This window comes from Spinacia oleracea, chromosome 4 (genome assembly GCF_020520425.1).
Source record: "Spinacia oleracea cultivar Varoflay chromosome 4, BTI_SOV_V1, whole genome shotgun sequence".
NCBI classification, from domain to species: domain Eukaryota; kingdom Viridiplantae; phylum Streptophyta; class Magnoliopsida; order Caryophyllales; family Amaranthaceae; genus Spinacia; species Spinacia oleracea.
The window spans coordinates 55,216,844-55,235,478 of record NC_079490.1 but is presented as its reverse complement, the minus strand read 5'-3'; the positions used below and the strand labels follow the sequence as shown (position 1 = coordinate 55,235,478).

General features: G+C 39.8%; 1 protein-coding gene and 1 long non-coding RNA gene across 4 annotated transcripts; both read right to left on the bottom strand.

Annotated features, from left to right (window-relative positions):
- Positions 1 to 434: 434 nt before the first annotated feature.
- Positions 435 to 5,531, bottom strand: LOC130459351 (uncharacterized). 3 transcript variants are annotated; one of them, XR_008918703.1, is made up of 4 exons: positions 4,692 to 5,531; positions 3,035 to 3,218; positions 2,800 to 2,851; positions 435 to 601 (listed from the first exon to the last, which is right to left on the bottom strand). It is a non-coding gene; the product is annotated as an uncharacterized lncRNA (long non-coding RNA). The 3 variants fall into 3 exon arrangements; XR_008918702.1 differs by having other exon boundaries at positions 2,800 to 2,877; positions 3,035 to 3,194; XR_008918701.1 differs by having other exon boundaries at positions 3,035 to 3,194.
- An 11,691-nt stretch (positions 5,532 to 17,222) lies between these two features.
- LOC130471548 (uncharacterized) lies at positions 17,223 to 18,635 on the bottom strand. The gene is made up of 3 exons (XM_056841745.1): positions 18,341 to 18,635; positions 18,077 to 18,261; positions 17,223 to 17,997 (listed from the first exon to the last, which is right to left on the bottom strand). The coding sequence occupies exons 1-3, from the start codon at positions 18,633 to 18,635 to the stop codon at positions 17,386 to 17,388; spliced, it is 1,092 nt and encodes a 363-aa protein (XP_056697723.1). The 3' UTR covers positions 17,223 to 17,385.

The window sequence follows — 18,635 nt, the reverse complement described above, 5'->3', positions numbered from 1 at the left end:
CATGGCTTGCCCGCACTTGATGTTTCTCAAGTGCTGCCAAAATATTGGCAGCACTTGATACTTCAAGTGCTGCCAATTTACAAAATGAGCCCGCACTTGACAAATTTGGTGCTGCCAATTTTGTAATATGAGCCCGCACTTGACAAAGTTTGTGCTGCCAATTTTGAAAATGAGCCCGCACTTGACAAATTTTGTGCTGCCAATTTTTGAAATTAGCTCGCACTTGACATAAAAATGTGCAGCACAAGCATAAAAAAGAGCCGCACTTGATATATGAATGAGCCGCAATTGATCTAGAAATTTGTTATATAACTGATATCCCTGCTACATATATTATACAATTAGACCAGGCCCACTAGTTAACCTCCATGCATCACATAAAAAAAGTATCCAATTATATAGATAATTAAATTAAATAGTATATAATTATAAATATAAAAATTGATTACATTACAATCCTATGAAAAACTAGCATCCATAATCTAAGATTCACTACAAGAAAATATCAAAGACGATAAATGGTAATGAAATTTGCCAACTTTTCTCGAACTTCATTTATCTACTCAATGGTAAAAGGCTGCTCCCTCGGATTGTTGAATACCTAAAGAAGATCGATCATCGAGAAAAAAATATATGTTAGTTATATTATAAATATTGTATGGTACATTAAAGTAAGACATAATTTGCTCACAACAATGAAATAATGAACCTTATAATAATAAAAATGGCTTATTTCTCTCCTCACTTTCAACTAATGAACCTAAATAAGTATTTTAAACCTTTGGATGTTTTATATACTTAGTTTTATGTTTCAAACACTCATTCTCACCTACTTTGGTCATGTTATACACATTTAAGGCTCGTTTGTTCATTATAGTTCAAATTTTGACTAAAATGGCTTATTTCGCTCCTAACTTTTCCACTAATTTTAAACCCTGTACATGTTTAATACACTTAGCTTTATGTTTCAAAGACTCATTATCACCCACTTTGGTGAAGTTATGCACATTTCAATATACTTCATATTTTGACTAAAATGGCTAATTTCGCTCCTAAATCTCAACTAATGAACTTAAATAAGTATTTTAAACCCTTTACATGTTTAGTACACTTAGTTTATGTTTCAAAAACTCATTATCACCTAATTTGGTCAAGTTATGCACATTTAAGGCTCGTTTGATCACTATAGGTCACATTTTGAGTAAAACGACTTATTTCGGTCCCAACTTTCAACTAATGAACTTAAATAAGTATTTCAAACCATTTACATGTTTAATATACTTAGTTTTATGTTTAAAAGGCTCATTCACCTACTTTGCTCATGGTATGTAAATAAGTATTTCAAACCATTTACATGTTTAATATACTAAGTTTTATGTTTAAAAGGCTCATTCACCTACTTTGCTCATGGTATGTACATTTAAGGCTCGTTTGATCATTATAGGTTATATTTTGACTTATTTCGCTCCTAACTTTCAACTAACGAATCTAAATAATTATTTTGTGTCATTCACATGTTTAATATATTTATTTTTATGCTTCTAAGACTCATTATAACCTCATTTGGTCAAGTTATGCACATTCAAGGCTTGTTTGATCATTATAGGTCACATTTTGACAAAAATGGCTTATTTCGCTCCCAACTTTCAATTAATGAACCGGAAATAAGTATTTTAAACCCTTTACACGTTCATTGGACTTATTTAAGGTTTCTAAGACTCATTGTTACCTACTTTTGTCAAGTTATGAACATTTAAGGCTAGTTTGTTCATGTGGGTCATATTTTGACCAAAATGGTTTATTTCGCTCCCAACTTTCCACTAATGAACTTAAATAAGTATTTTAAACCATTTACATGTTTAATATACTTATTTTTATGTTTGTAAGACTCTATCACACCTATTGTGGTCTAGTTATCTACATTTAGGTCTCATTCAATCATTATAGGTCATATTTGTCTAAAATAGGTTATTGCGTTCCTAACTTTGAAAAAATGAACCTGAAAGATGAACTTTTAAACCTATTCACCTTATATTCTTATTTTTATGATTGTAAGACGCAATCTCAACTACTTTGGTCTAGTTATGCATATTTAGGGCTCATTCGATCTATATAGGTCATATCTTGTCTAAAATAGGTTATTTCGCTCATAACTTTGAAAAAATGAATCTAAATAATGAACTTAAAACCTATTCATGTTTTATATTCTTATTTTTATGATATTACGACTCCATCTCACCTAGTTTGGTCTAGTTTTGGGCATTAAGGGTTCGTTCATCATTATAGCTCATATCTTGTATAACATGGGTTAACACCTACAATCCTTCAAACCAAACAAAATCCAGCATACAAGCTAAACAAAAAAAAAATCAGAAAGTTAATTATGGTCAACTCTAACCATAAATTACCACCTGGTTGCACGAAGAAGCAAAACATAAGCATATCAGAACAAAAACACGGGATAAAAATAGAAGAAGTAGAACAAAAGAAGATCAGAAACAGAAGATCAAATCAAAAGTATGCAGATCAGGTCAAATAGAAGAAGCATATCATAATCAAAGCAGGTATAGCAGAATAGCAGTAGGCAGAATCACATCGCAGCAGGCAAAGCAACAAACACAAACGAGCTCAGCTAAGGACATAATGAATAGATATTGATTATAGCTATATATACACCAACATAGAACTTCTTTATTGCATAGACTTTAGCTACTGCATTAACTGATAAAAGAATAAGCAGCATACACGTTTTCCTTAATGTGTGAATGAAAGTAAAAGAGAGGAAGCAGAAGAGCTCACCAGGTGAACTAATTTGTTTGAATACTTTGAACCGGCAGTGTGTATGTTCTTCCTGTCCAAAAATAAAGTGTGCCAGAGCTGTTACAAGAAACCAGAACACAAGGATCCTGTAATTACTACTAGTATAAAAAAATTACTAAAATAATGAAAGTGTGAAAATAATTACCTAGAATCTGATTACTACTAGTATATACAAAAATGTATTTAAACTAAAAGAAAATGAAAAAATAATCACCTTGGATTTGATGAATCTACAACAACTACAATCATGTAAAATTTCTGGACAGGCTGGTGTCCCACATTAGATGCACCAGAACTACTACTCTAATACTCTCCACGGATCCAATGATATCACCCCCTTCTTGGAGACCAGAAATTGTAAGGTTTTAGAGAACCTGAAACCCATCAGCAAGGTGAACCTAAGAACCATCAAAAAGAAGGTAACACAAGTTATAGAAAATAGTAGGAGGAAATCAGCGAATGGGACACAAATAGACTCAAGAAAACCATCATATGGGAAATCATGGCAAATTGGAATAAACAAACTTTTTAAACACTGCAGCCTTAAGAAAATAACACTCTATCTTAAACTTCATAAGGCAAACCTGCATGTAAATTACTTTTTTTACAAAAGAAACTCTATACTAGAGTAAGAAGTAAGCAGACGCTAGACAAGTATATGGTGATTAAGCCACCCCGGCATAACAAAATACAAACAAAGTTGTAGTAGAATGACATTGCCGAAAAAGTTGAGTAACTAGGTTCAACAACTTAACTAATGCAATTTATAATACACATGAGCATTCACAAGAAAACAAACTATTAAAAAAAATGTTATAGGGGCCTGATCTGAAATCTGACATATTTATATTGGATAAACACGATCCTCGGTTTTCCGGCCCCGACCCTCCAGATTAACCTAAAGGCCTCATCTAACACAACAGCAACAAAGAAGAGCAGGTCATCCAGCCCAGCAAAGTGCAGCCAAAAGTAAACTTCTCACAACAACAGCTGCTACCAGAGAAGAAGACAACAGCTTCACTCCAGGAACTGCACTAGCAACATGTAGGCTACAGTAGCCAGCAGCAACAAAATAGAAACCCTATAACAAACTAAAGAGTGTAGCAATGATGACCTGCAAATCATGGACTATAACCCTTGAAGATAAGAATACAAATCTACGCTTGAAGAAGTACTAAGACGAAGTCTTAAAGTACTAATAAAGAATGATCGTCCAAAGGCAAGACTTGCAATAGTCTGATAGACAACGAACTTCTGATTTGATGACATAACCAATCAAGCATTAGAAAACAAATCTAATCATCACCAAGTATCTGGATTAAACATGGTTACACATAGTATACATAAACTTAAAGTGCTCAGACACAGTTATAAACTACATAATCATATTAAAAAATCTAGTTGCATTGCTGGAAAAACATATTAGCTAGATCAGTAACATGTTTTACTTTGAACAACCAAGAATACAAATTTTCGTTTCTCAGTAATGCCAAAATTTGAGAATTCTTCTAAGCATCTTAAAAGCATTTTTCACAATATAGGCTCCTCCAATTCAGAGAAATTCCAAATTCCATTAATTGGATCGATAACTACGCTTGTGGATATAATATGCAGCTTTATTCAGTATGAATTGGAAATTAATAATTAAATCTGAAATTATGAAAATGAAAAAACTCCCAATTAACTTGAAAATTAAAATTTTATCGAAGCAGATCAAAGAATCAAATAAATTACTCATGATAAACAAAATAATAGATAGAAACATTAAAGATTAACCAAAAATCAAATTTCTAGGAAGTTAGGGTTTGTAAATTGGGGGTTTTGATTTTATTCAAAGTCAACTTAATTGATGAAGGAAAATAGGAAATTACCGATCGACAGTGTAGCACGGATGACAAACCTCAGCTACCACCTTCGGCCACCGTTGGTGGTGGAGATACAAGGTAGTAACGAGAGAAAGATGGAGCCGGCGAGAGAGAGCAGAGAACCAACAACTGGGCAGCGCAAAACAACAAAGATAGAAGCAGTTGTGCCGCCGACAAGAGAAATGGTGGTGGCGGGTTACCGGCCGAGAAGCAGCAAAGGGACGAGAGAGGGGGTTTGAGGTGAAGAGTGAGAGTCGTTTGAGCTGGAGAAAGATAGATGAGGTAGAGAAAGGGGAAGGAGAGGAGCGCGAAAATGAAAATTAAATTGAAAATAAGAACCCGTGAAATTTTGTGCGGCTCGTTTTTTAAGTGAGCCCGCACTTGAACTCAAGTGCTGCCAATTTTCTTAAATGAGCCCGCACCTGTAAAAATGTATTTTTTTCATTTTTTTTGTGCTCTCAAGTGCTGCCAATTTATTAAATGAGCCGCACTTGAAGGGAAGCACATGGCGATTTTGAAATCCAAATATAGAAAAAGTAACTTCCAAACAGCTAATTCATATGATCAAAATAAACCTTAGACATAATCCAAAAGAGATGAACACACCAAAACATAAAAATACTCTAACACCTCCAATAGATGCAATTTCAGGAGGATTGGCTTTACCAGGATAAAATTGTATCGAAATTAACAGAGTACTTAAACCTGAATTAGTCTGATATGGAAGAGGGTAGAGATCACCGGCGGTGGAGGAGATCGATCTCCGGCGGTGAAGAAGCGACGGCGACGACAGAGGAGAGAGAAAACGAAGCTGAAGAGGAAGAAGGAAAAGAATCAGGGAGAGAGAAAACGAAGGATTCTCTGTTTTTAGAAATATTTTTCTCTTTTTTTTAGAATATTTTAGAAATCTTATGTGCGGCTTTTGTAAAATGAGCCCGCACTTAAGTTTAAAGCCCGCAATTCAGTTTAAGTGCTGCCAATTTTTTAAAATAGCCCGCACTTGTGAAAATGTATTTTTTCTTTTATTTTTCATGCTCTCAAGTGCTGCCAATTTACTAAATGAGCCGCACTTGAAGGGAAGCACATGACGATTTTTCCTCTAGTGACCATATAAATATGAGTGGAATTCCATACGTTTCTGCTATTGGATCCATCATATATGCTATGATTTGTACAAGGCCGGATGTTTCGTTCGCACTCAGTGCAACGAGCAGGTACCAGTCAGACCAAGGTGAGGCGCATTGGAATGCTGCCAAGAATATCCTAAAGTACCTGAAAAGGACTAAGGATCAGTTTCTGGTCTATGGTGGTACAGATGAGTTGATTGTTAGAGGCTATACGGACGCAAGCTTTCAAATCGACGGAGATGATTTCAGATCACAGTCTGGTTTTGTGTTCTACCTCAATGGCGGAGCAGTTAGATGGAAAAGTGCTAAGCAAAGCACTATTGCGGATTCTACAACTGAAGCCGAGTATATTGATGCCTCAGAAGCAGCAAAGGAAGCTATTTGGATTCGGAAGTTCATCGAAGAACTTGGGGTTGTCCCCTCCATTAAAGGACCAATGACTTTGTATTGCGACAATAGCGGAGCCATTTCCCAGGCAAAGGAGCCTAGGATCCACCAGAAGTCCAAGCACGTACTGAGGCGATTTCACATACTTTGAGAAATCGTTGAAAGGAAAGAAATCGAGATTTGCAAGGTTGGAACTGACGACAACGTCGCGGATCCATTGACTAAACCGTTGCCATAAGTGAAGCACAGCGCACGTGTAGCAACCATGGGAATCAAGCATGTTGGAGAATGGCTTTGATTTTTTAAGTTTTGTTTTAGAACATCTGTTAGATCTGTGTTTATACAATTGGTTTAACCAATTCATATTTATGAAATTCTTTATTTCATATTCATTTAATTTGGTGTAGTATTAAATGAAAATTCCAAGTGATTCAAAACATTTAAATGGGATGTCAAGATGGATTCTTCGACAAAGAAACACCCATAAGTAATTATTATTGCTGATTTGAAGATTAATTCGCTATAATGCTCGTAAAACGTCGCACCGTAAAAGGAGGTTATAAAAGCAGTTATTAGGCGTACTATGAATCAAAGTGAGTGTTCATAGATTTCAAGAATGGATTGTCCTCCTATCTTTGATAGGATATGGTGTTGTTGTGTAACTAGGCCTCTCAGAGAGTTAGATACTGTGAAAATGCATGGCCGTGCTCAGAATGGTTAGGGCTTAACCTTCTGTAAAAGTTTAACAGCTGAACTCAGTAATCCGAGAAACACTGCTGGACCTAATAAGGATGGCTTGGATCTTACCTTACGTTCAGCAAGTAACACTAAGCGACAAAAGAATGTGAATGCAAACTTGTCTGAATGACAAGTGGGAGACTGAAGGAAATGTGTCCTTCACCCAAGGTGCATTAGTCTAATACCAAGGTTCAGATTAATTGTGAACAATTAATTCAGTGAGATCAAGTGATCGGAACAGCGTACTCTTGACTGAATTTATAAGGTCACACCAATAGCATGTAACAGATCACCGGATTAAATTAATCGGAAATTCATTTAATAGCTTTTCGGGAATTAGTTCGGAAAAACATTAATATACGATATGACGTTGGATCATCGTATATCGTATCGCGAATATTCGTAAGCTAGGCGAAACGAATAATCGTATCGTACGACGGTGATTCGTCAAGTACGATACAGTAAAAAATAGCCGTAAGGCGTTGGTCGCGAATACAAGCCGAGACGAGGCTGCCGGCCCATCGAGCCAAGCGCGCATACGCGCAAGGCCCAACGAGCCAGCAGCGAGGAGCTAGCCCGCAAGGCTTGGCTGGGCGCGTGCGGAGAGCAGCAAGGCAGCAGGCAAAGCAGCGAGGCCCAAGGGCCACGGCTGCGATGCCCTTGTGCGCGTTGCTCGTGGGCTTGGTGCGTGTGTGGCCAGTTGAGGCCTTGTGACTTGGACGGTCATGTTATAAACTTAGGGTTATAACACACCACCATTAATTTTGTTTTTCCAACCCTACTACTATTTTAATTCTACGTGAGTTCAGTTTAACCTAATCAAAAGAGAACCCTAATTCTCTCTTTGCCTCCGTTCATAGTTGTAACACCCCGACAATTCTCTCTTTTCTAGAATAACCTTTTCATATAAAACTTAGAGAATTATCAAGGCATTATCGTCCGTGTGAAAACGTATCGGCTTATTCAGCGTTTTGCAGCGGAAAACTTAGAAATAACTTTAGGTTTATAAATAATCAACTACAGAGTTAATCCCAAAACCAGTCAACGAAAATATATTAATGTAGCTAGTTCAACAAGTTTAAAGTCCAATTAAACAAACCAAAGTTAACTTAGAGAATCAAAACTAAATACAAGCTCTCTATTCCCGATCCCAATGATGCAACATCTTCAAACCTGCAGATGGACAATGCTTATTGATCCTTAGAGATTGCTTGCCAAAATGGGTCATTACAGGATCAATAAGGCATAGCCATGATCAACACACACAAACAAAGCACGTAATCAGCAAAGCTGAGTACTACATACTAAATCAATAATAATCTTAACATGATTCTATTAAACGAACAATCCTAACATGATACTAATAAAACATAAGTAAGGGCAAACAAAACATATTAATTTTAAGACCACACTTGACTGGACTAGACTAGACTTATACAACATTAATATTATTTTAATTGAAATAGTCAATGGACCGAGTTGTCCAACCAGAAGTCTTCACTAAGGAAGACAAGGTACGAGCGCGACTCCGTAACCTCAGTGACCTGCGATATCGAGGAACTTTTGAATAAAATAGAACACGGTGATCAATCCGGTCCCAGAAAAGTCCTTTGGCTACCACCATGAACCCCAACTCCTGTTTGTCCGTCACTTCAGACGTGCACAGTCTAAAGCTATTGCTATCCAGTTTCACTTTACATGATTTACCAATTAATACTTTGTTATGACTCGACAATCACATAAATCATAAAATCAACAAGTATTCACAACTGATTTTATCTTGGAATTAGGTAAGCGATCACAAAGTTATCAATCAAGAACCCATTCCAATTAATTCAACCTTTCCTTTACCACTGGTCAACCACCTTTATATAGGTGTAAAGGATCAACTTACTAAACAAGGTCCTCGGCCCTCATAAAGTAGTGAAATGCTTAAAAAGGGAACAACGATCAATCGATCTAAACCAATATACATGAAATAATATAATGTTCCCAACCAACATGCTTGCATCAATCATCCACGCTAACATGTTATAATTCTCATAATAAAATCCATGTTCAACACGTTCATCCAACAGCATTAAACATGTAAATTTCAACATAACCAAGTTCAAAGGCATAACATAACCAAGTTCAAAGACATAACAACATGGTTTCAACATAAGCACACATCCCCAAGAACACAGGTATGTACGTACCTTGTGTAAACAAACTGCGAGGCCACTTTAAAAATTCAAAAGTCGCCTACGGAGAATTCTCCGCCTAACAACAACCAATATAGACTCATATCAATTCACATTGAATTTTCAGCAACATTAGGGTGCTTCAAACCCTTCCTAAACATAATTAGATTCTTTCCCAATATCAAAATTTGACTACTTAATCTCCTAGCATAGTGATTACTTTACTAATGACCAGAATATATCATAAACCTCAATAAATATTCCTTTTTAAAATTTTCAGCAATATAAACTGTTTTAAAACTTCACCAACACCAAATTAACATGCTTAGAATCATAAAAATCATAAATTTGATAATTCATAATCATCCTACCATGATTTAAAATCATTATGACCTTAAATATTTATACTTTAATAATTAAAACCATTATTTCAATCAAATTGTATAATCTGGAAATTAATAATTTAATTATGCAAAACATGAAATATGAAATTCATAATTAACTCATAAAAACTATAATTTAATTCAAGAAAAAAACAAGAATTATATTAATAAAACATAATTAAAACATAAATTAGTTTAAGGGTTTAAGAATTAACCAAAAAGAGAGAAAAAAGGGGTGGTTGGCCGGCGGTCAGAGACGGCGGCAACAGAGCACAGTCGGCTGCTGACAGGCACGCCAAGCTGGTGGCGCAGCGGTGGTGGCTGCGACTGACTCGTGCTTGCGGGATAGGAAGAACGAAGAGGATTTCCGACGAGCAAGAGGGAGAAAAAGGAGGACGTTGGTTGGTGTGGGCGAAGAACGCGGTGGCGCAGCGATGAAAGCTGGGCGGCGACGCTGCGGTGGTGCGGCGGCTGAGCGAAAACAAAAATAGAGCAACAACCATTAATGGGTGTGCAAGAAACCAAAACCAAAGAGTTTAGGAGAACGAAAGAGAGAGAGAAGGAGAAGAAGAATTACCGGCGGTAAAGGGTGGCATAACGCCAACGTCGTGCAGGGATGGTGGCTGGTGGCGGCGTTTGCGAGTTCACGTGAAGAGGAAGCAAGGTTTGAGGGTTTTCCTGGTTCACGTGAAGGAATAGGAGGGAAGTAGGGTTTTGATGTTTCTTGTTTTTGCTTTTTACGTGAATTGAAAGAGAAGGGAGTAGAGTTTTGGGTCTTATTATTTGGGCTTCACCCAATTGGGCTAGCATTAGGATTGAGGTTGTTTGAATCCAAAAATGGTGAGGATTGTTTTCCAATTTCAATCGAACGTGTTTTCATAATTCGAATTCTTTTCAACGTAAAATTCTAAAATCATTTTTAATTTCATAAATTCTTAAAATATTTAAAATGCATTTGAATAAATAAATATACATTATACTCCCTCCGTTCCACAATGATGTTCCAATTGAGGTTTTTGACACTATTCACAACAAAAGAGAATCTTCCATATTATTTATAACATATAAGAAAGAACATATTCATGTGGGATCTTGTTTAATTCGTCTTCATGAACACTTTAAGAATATCAAAAAATTATAATTTTTAATATTGTGTAACTATAGATAAATACGATACAAAACGTGCGTTGGCAAACGTGAAAAAAGAAATTGGAACATCATTGTGGAACGGAGGGAGTATATGTATATTTATTATAAAAATTCACCAATATAATTTAAATATAATTAATTATACGTAAAACTATATTAATAAACTTTATAAATATACGGGGGATTACAATACTGTTCTTCCCTAAAAGCTAAAATCTCTTGAGTGTTGTCTAAACTACGAATCTCAAGACGGATCTGAACGTGCCGGTGAACCAAATAGAGGAACGACAATTGGAGTTCTTTGTTCGTGTTCGTGAATCATTGAACTAGGGAAAACACGCTTCGAATGTAAGTTTGCTTAATCTGTACTTTATACATGCTTGCTGGCTTTGGGGATTGTTCCGCTATGTTAATATGTATTTAACTGTATTCCCCTACAACTTTGACGTTGTCAAGCGCCGCACCGTAAAAGGAGACTATAACGGCAACACTCAGGTAATCATCTATCATACGAAGTCTAACCTCAGGATCACAAGATTGGGATTGTTATCCCATAAATCGGGATGAGATGCCGAAAGTTGTACAAGGCCACTCGAAGAGCTAGAAACTGAAAAATGCATGGCCATGCTCAGATGAATCATAGGCTATGATTATCTGTTTATTTGATCAATTGAACCCTGAAACCGAGAAATACCTCTAGACATAATAAGGATGACTACTCTTACCTTATGTTCATGAGAAGGCATCAAGCGACAAAGGAATTAGGAAATGCACACTTGTCCCTAAGGACAAGTGGGAGACTGAAGGAAATAATGCCCTTGGTCCAAGTATGCATTTAATGCTAAGTCTAATAAATGCGGTTCAGTATTAATTAACGAGTTAATAATTCAGTGAGATCAAGTGAACTGAATGCCTAGCTAGAGGTCGCTTCAGTTCAAGTGGAATTAATAATATTAATCCAAAACTTACTCTTGACTGAACCCGTACGGTCACACAAATAGTACGTAAACGGATAAAGTATTTAAGTGAATATATTGTTAATTAAGTACTCCATTTATGAACATTCGTATACGAAGGATCTCGGTTCCAATGGGAGTTGAAATCGTCAAAAGGCAAAATAAAGAATACTCCTGAAATGATGATATTGCCGGAAACGGAAATATGGTTCACGACGAAAATATAAATATTATCCAAGTCGTAGATGTTGCCGGAAACGGAAACATGGTTTGTATCGGAAAATATTATCGGAAATAGAAATATTCCTGGAATCGGAAATATTGCTGGAAACGGAAATATTATCGGAATCGGAAATATTGTCGGAAAAGGAAATTATTTCCGGAAGCGGAAATATTAACGAAAACGTAAATATTTGTTCGAAACGGAAATGGATTCCGGAATCGGAAAACGAATCGGAAGCTCAACGAGCGACAAGCCGGCAAGCGAGCCGGCCCATCGCTCGACAAGCAAAGGTCGAGCGCATAGCACTGAGCACGAAGCCCAGCGCCAGCGCCCAGCCGATGGGCTAGCAACACAGTGGGTCGCGCAAAGCAAGCAAGGCAGCAGCACACAGTGGGTTGCGCCAAGCAAGCAAGGCAGCAGCAGCACCGTTGGCCGCGCCAAGCCAGCAAGACAGCAGCAGCAATGCAAGCCCGCCAAGGCAAGGCCGCAGCGCGCTGGGCCTTCGACCAGCTGCGGTTGTGGCTTGGCCTAGGCAGGCACGCGCACCAACGTGGTCCATTATTGTGGCTGCGTTGGATTGCTTCATCTTGGGCTCCAAGAAAAGTCTGATTGCTTAATTCCCAAGTAACCTTGGATTAAGTATTCCTAGTCCTGCTGGAATTGATTTAATTAAGAGTTTAATTAATGTTGCAATTCTAATTGGATAAGAATTTCAATCCTAGCAGGGTTGGTAATTCTATTCCTAGTAAGACTCAAATTCCTTATTCCTACCCTATAAATATGAGGCTAGGCCCTCATAATTATACACATCAATTACAAATTGAAATCATATTCTTTACTCACATTGTGTTCAAGGGAGAACATAATATAGCCTAACCCGAATACATAAAACCTTAAGTAAAATCCTAGTTGGTTAAACCTAAGGCGGACCCGAGCGTGCTGTGGACTTTCTACAGAGGGGCAGCGTTTGGGGCTCTAAAGACTTGTTCTTGTTCGGTTCGGGAGCAGCTAGGGATGGCACGCTTCACATTGTATGTAACCTAAATTATGCTAATTGACTATTTGGCCATTAATTTGGATTCTGGCTTAATGGTTTTTTTGCATGAATTATATTATTTTATTATTCATAACCTAATACCCGGAATACCCGGTTAATTTGTTTTGTTAGTTAAAAAATTTGGATAGTGAGGATACTGGAAAATGGATAGTGAGTTAGGGTTTTTTTCAATTTCACTATCTTCTTTGTCTCTCTGTACCCTAGGATCTCTGTCGTTTCGACCTCTCTTCTCCGTCTCTCCTCTTCGTCTCTCCAATCTTAAATGGTCGTCGAAGTCCAGCAGCATTGCCTCTCTTATATCATAAGCCTGTAACATCCTTCAAGGTGACTATTTTTCTTTGAATAGTGTTAATTCGATTCTGCTTGATTCCATTCCAGTTGATTTTAATTGTAACTCATAATTGATGTTTTGGTGTTTCTTGTAGAAGTGTATAAATTTATATACCCTTTCATCAATTACTGAAATAACATACCTTAGGTATTTTCAATGAATTATCTTGCTAATTAAAGAATTATTGCATCTTCATCTACTTCGTATATTAACTTGATTCAAGACAACAATGGGGCAGTGGTGCTAATAACTTTTGTTTTTGAGGGGTGTTAATATTGTCCTTCTGTTCTCCGTGAAACGAGTTCTGGTTCACTAGAAACAGGGGAGGCCAAAAGAACATAAAAAAATAAACAACTCATTAAACTTAAATGTTAAGTCTCTTGACATTTTACTTTAATTAATATCCAAATTAAAATATTATACACATTTCTTACAAGCATGATAAAACATAGTGATGTGGCCTAAAAAGAATGCCACTTGGATGTACCACTAAAAGCCCAGAAAGAAGGCCCAAAAGCCCACTAGCGGGCAAATCTCAACTTCACAGGGCCAAGGTCCATTAGTGGGTCGTGGGATCCACCTACTCAAGAAGGAGCCCACTCTGCTATTCCCCAAAGGAATAAGGCCCAAACGCTTAAGAGGCCTACTTGGTCTAAACCAAGCCTCCAAAAACTTAGCAGGACACATGTCCTGATCTTGCATAACACCCAATCATGCAGGACTAGTTCCCGAGAAACCCTAGCACTATAAATAGTGCAGATCCCTAGGTAAAAGGCATTCAATTCATTCCCACCAACCTAAACTTATCTTTGCTCTGCCTTCTCTCTACAAATTACTTATCTCTCTAGCTTATACTTACTTAAGCATCGGAGGGAATATTCCTACGGGAATATTCTTGTTTTGCCGAACTACACTCTGACAGAGAGTACACTGGTGGAGAAGAAGAGAGACGGCACATTGAAGAAGCCAATCGAATCGCAAATGCAGGGAACACACCGCGACGGATACAAGCTGAGGTGGTTGTAGAAGAAGAGCCAATAACCGAGGCGTCTCCGCCAGGCGGCCATCTAAGCCCCAGCGTCCGAGACGCCGTGCTAGAGGAGAATCTAGATTTGCCAGTCTCGGTGGGCTCCCTACGCGAGATCGTAACAGGATTCCAACAGCAAATGAATCAGACCTTTCGACAACAGATGAGCACTACATTGCAAGATGAAATTCGGAAAAACATGCTAATATACAGCGCTGAGAGGACGGCTCCACAGAGGCCCCTCAGTCTAGGCGTCAATCGGATAAGCAGAATGCCGCTCAGATCCAATGTTTGGAGGGCTGGAGAAGGTTCTCGTCCACAAGCAAGCAGGGGAGTCAGCCCTGTGCCTGAGCACTCGGGAAACGGCCGTGACCCCCCCACTTTCTTACCTCGAAGGGACCCGGTCATACGACCATCGTCTAGGGGAAGCCCACCAGCCGTCTTACGGCCTGCCCCAAGGCGTCAAGAACATTATGAGGCGGAATCTGAACTATCAGACACCGGGTCCACTCCTGTGATGGAAGATCCGCCATTTTATCCCACTACACGTGGACCTACCCAGATGACGCCCAACAGGGTAAGCATGCGCCCCCGCCTGCTATCCAACCGCCATGAACCAACTTATCATATTCAGCAAGGGTTCAACAACCTGACGTTAAGGCACATGAGTACCCCTTTCTCTGACAAGATCATGAACTCCCCGAAGGAACCCAAGGTAAAAACTCCTACAATTGAAGCTTATGACGGGACCACCGATCCCGATATGCACCTTGTCGCATACCGCCATCACATGTACGTTCAGGGAACCAATGAAGCCACTTGGTGCAAATACTTCCCAGCCACGCTCAAAGGAGTAGCGTCTAAATGGTTTGGACGGCTGCCCCCAGGATCAATTGCCTCTTTTAACGAACTACAAACTTTGTTCTCTACGAGGTTCATGGCACACAAGGAAGAAAGGAAAACAAGCATGCATTTGGGACGGATCCAACAAGGGAAAGACGAGTCCCTAAGAAGCTACGTGAAGCGCTTCAATCTAGAGGCTAGGCAGATCCCAGACTTGCCTGATGGCGTCTCCTTTGATAAGTTTATCAGAAGATTGAAGAAGGGATCCTTCAAGTTTGATCTGGTTAAGAAGAGTGTAAGGACTATGGCCGAGGTCCTGGACGAGGCTGAAGCATTTATCCATGCAACAGAAATATGCAGCGCGTCAAAGGAAGGAAGGATTGGAGAAACAACTGACTCCTCCGGGAAAAAGGATAAAGTGGACCGAAAATCCCCACGAGTGAATGGCACATGGGCCCTCTCAAAAGAGCATGATACCAACTCTCCTAGGCACAAGAGAGAACGACCGCAAGAAAGGGAATATTTTGAGTACAACACAGATCTTCTCACCATACTAAAGGACGTGGGGACAAGGTTCGACCTTGATCGACCTTTCCCCATGAAATCTTCTGCTGAGAGTCGAGATCCCAAATTATATTGCCAGTTCCATGAAGACATAGGACATGAAACCAAGAATTGTAGAAGCTTGAAAAGGGCTTTAGATGGCCTAGCCTCCAAAGGACACCTCAAGAACTACTTACAGAAGAATGCTCATGGCTTTGGAAAAAACCAATACAAAAAGAACAAGTCGCCTGCCTCACCGACTAGGGGACAACACAGCGACGGAGGATTTGTAGCCGTCATATCTGGAGGACCGGCCGCTGGAGGACCCACCATGAGAGGACAGAAAGATTATGCTCGCCGCTTAGGACAAGTGCTGCTGTCAGCAAAAGCGCCCATGGATCCATTCCCAAGGATAGAAATATGTGAGTCAGATGGTGGACGGATAGCCACTCCGCATGATGATCCCCTTGTGGTCGAATTCAAGATATCTAACATGAGGGTTAAAGGGATACTAATAGACACGGGAAGCTCGTCCGACATAATGAGTCTAGAATGCCTCAATCTCCTAGCACATGACCCCAAAACCATCGAAAGAATTCACTATTCCATCATTGGTTTCGGAGGGAGTATCATTCACCCTGTAGGCGTCATCACTCTGCCGGTTCGAATTGGGGATAGGAAAAATGGGCGAAAGATGGAGGTGGACTTCCTAATTGTTAAAGACTTGACTGCATACAATGTCATCTTGGGACGACCCACCTTAAACAAGATTAAGGCTGTAGTCGTCACCCATCTGATGCTTCTGAAGTTTGTGTGCAATGATGGAGTTATAGGCACCATACATGGAGATCAACAACAGGCTAGGGACTGTTATCTGACGACCCTCAACTCGTTAGCATGGAAGCAAGATTCTGCCGAAGTCAGAGGAAAACGAAAGCATGAAGATGAACCTCAAGTCGCCAAAGAAACTAAACCCGTCCAAATAGAAGCGGTCAAAATTGAAGAAAGTGGCTGAAAGTAGAATATCATTAGGTTAACTATTGTACTCAGAGCCTACAAAACGGCCTAGCTATTGTACTCAGAGCCTACAAAACGGTCTAGCTATTGTACTAGAGCCCACAAAACGGCCTGTAAATGCCCGCCTAAGACGCGGTGAATTTAGCAAGCGATTTAGTAAATGAATACTTATCTGAAGAATACAAGTCTCAGTTGAACCTTTAAAAAGGAACACTAAGGGGTGAAGAAACTCACTAGAAAACAATCCCTAAAATAGTGGCGTCAATATCTACTAAATAAATAATACCCAATGCTAATAAACACGGAGGGTTTAGACATACCCAGTGCTAATAAACACGAAGGGTTTAGACATCCAACATGACGCCTTCTCTTCGAAAGGCGCCCAAAAAAAAAAGACTCAAACAAGAGCAAACATTCAGACATAAGACCTCCTCCTTGGATGGCGTCTAAAAAGACTAATCGTTTGACGGCCTGAGAAGTGGCCTAGATTAGCGCCTCAAATTAGGCTGATCACCTAAAACACTGAGATTTCCGTCCAACAAATGGACCCAAAAAGAATTCCCAAGAAATCAGTAACGAACTGATGGAATTAAAATAAAATAAAGTGCACAACGGCACGAATTGTTTATACATAGCGCTCAAGGCGCAACCAAACCAAATCAAATAAATGCCAAAAGGCACCAAAGTTATTACAAACGCCCACGGCGTCATTCAAACCAACCACGAGAAAAGCTGCTCAAGGATGAGGGGCAATAGAACTCCCGTCCTGGACGTCTTGACCTTCTGAGGAGTTCACCTCGTCTTCCTCCATGTCCTCCTCCCCGTCACTGACGAACTCAGGGGGATCTAAGCCTAGGCGTCTAGCCGTCCAAATGGCTATCTGGTGGGAGATACGGCGTTTGAACCAGGAAAAGTCTTTCCCGTCCATAGACTGATCCCGCGCCTTTTGGGCACTCTCCAAGATGGACTCCTCGCCCAACTTGAAAGAGCTCGCAGCCTCCTTGCGCACCGCCTCAATCTTTCCCTGCATGGCCTTGAGCTGACCCTCAAGAACGTTCACCTTGGAAGAGAAATTAGTCACCCGCTCCGAGACGGAAGAGTACTCCTTTCTCAGCACGGCCAGCCGCTCCTCATGCTCCAGCAACTTCTCTTTATGCTTCTCGGCGTCCTCCTCGGCCTTCCTCAGAGCTTCCGTCTTGGATTTGATCTTCTTGTCCGCGTCCAAGTTGATCAATCTGGCCGTCTTCTCAGCATACTGCTCATGATTCTCGATCTGGTCCTTGTGCTTGAGCATCTCATTATGCATATCAAAGCGATAGTTCCTACTCTCGGCACAGCGAATGAAAAGCTGTCGAAGACAAAATAGAGTTAAAAAAAAGAGTACATATATAATCATCAATACAGAGATCCAGGAGTAAGTGTCTCACATCAAGGACGAGGGACTGAATGGACCCAAAGAATCCTAAGTCAATCCCGGGGAGTGACCTCACATATTCCTCAGGGATGGCTGCATACACGTTCGCAAAGATCTTATCCTTCGCCTCTAAGCTAAAACCGGCAGAAGGGGGGATGCTCGCCACCTCGGCCTGCCGCATCCGCTTGAACATCTCAGCTGAACCAAACGCCAAGATTATCAAACATCATGCAAATACCGACTTGACACGACAGATTTAAAGTACAGAAACACTAACCAATTGGCGAAGCTGCAGGAGAAGTGGAGGCATTATCAGTAGGAGCCTCAGCTTCCTTGCCTTTACCCTTGTCCTCCTTGGACGAGGTGGCAGCGTCAGCAGCCTCAGCCTGTTCGGCTGCTACTTCGTTAGCAGCTGCTCCGGCAGCGAAATCCCTTTCGGTGTCCACCTGGGGAGGGACCTCCTTTTGCTCAGGAGGAGGAATGAACGTCTGGGTAGAAAGAACCTCTCCCTCAGCTAGGGGAGCGGACGGTTTTGGTACCGACGGCTTTGTGGCAGCATCGACCGTACCCAT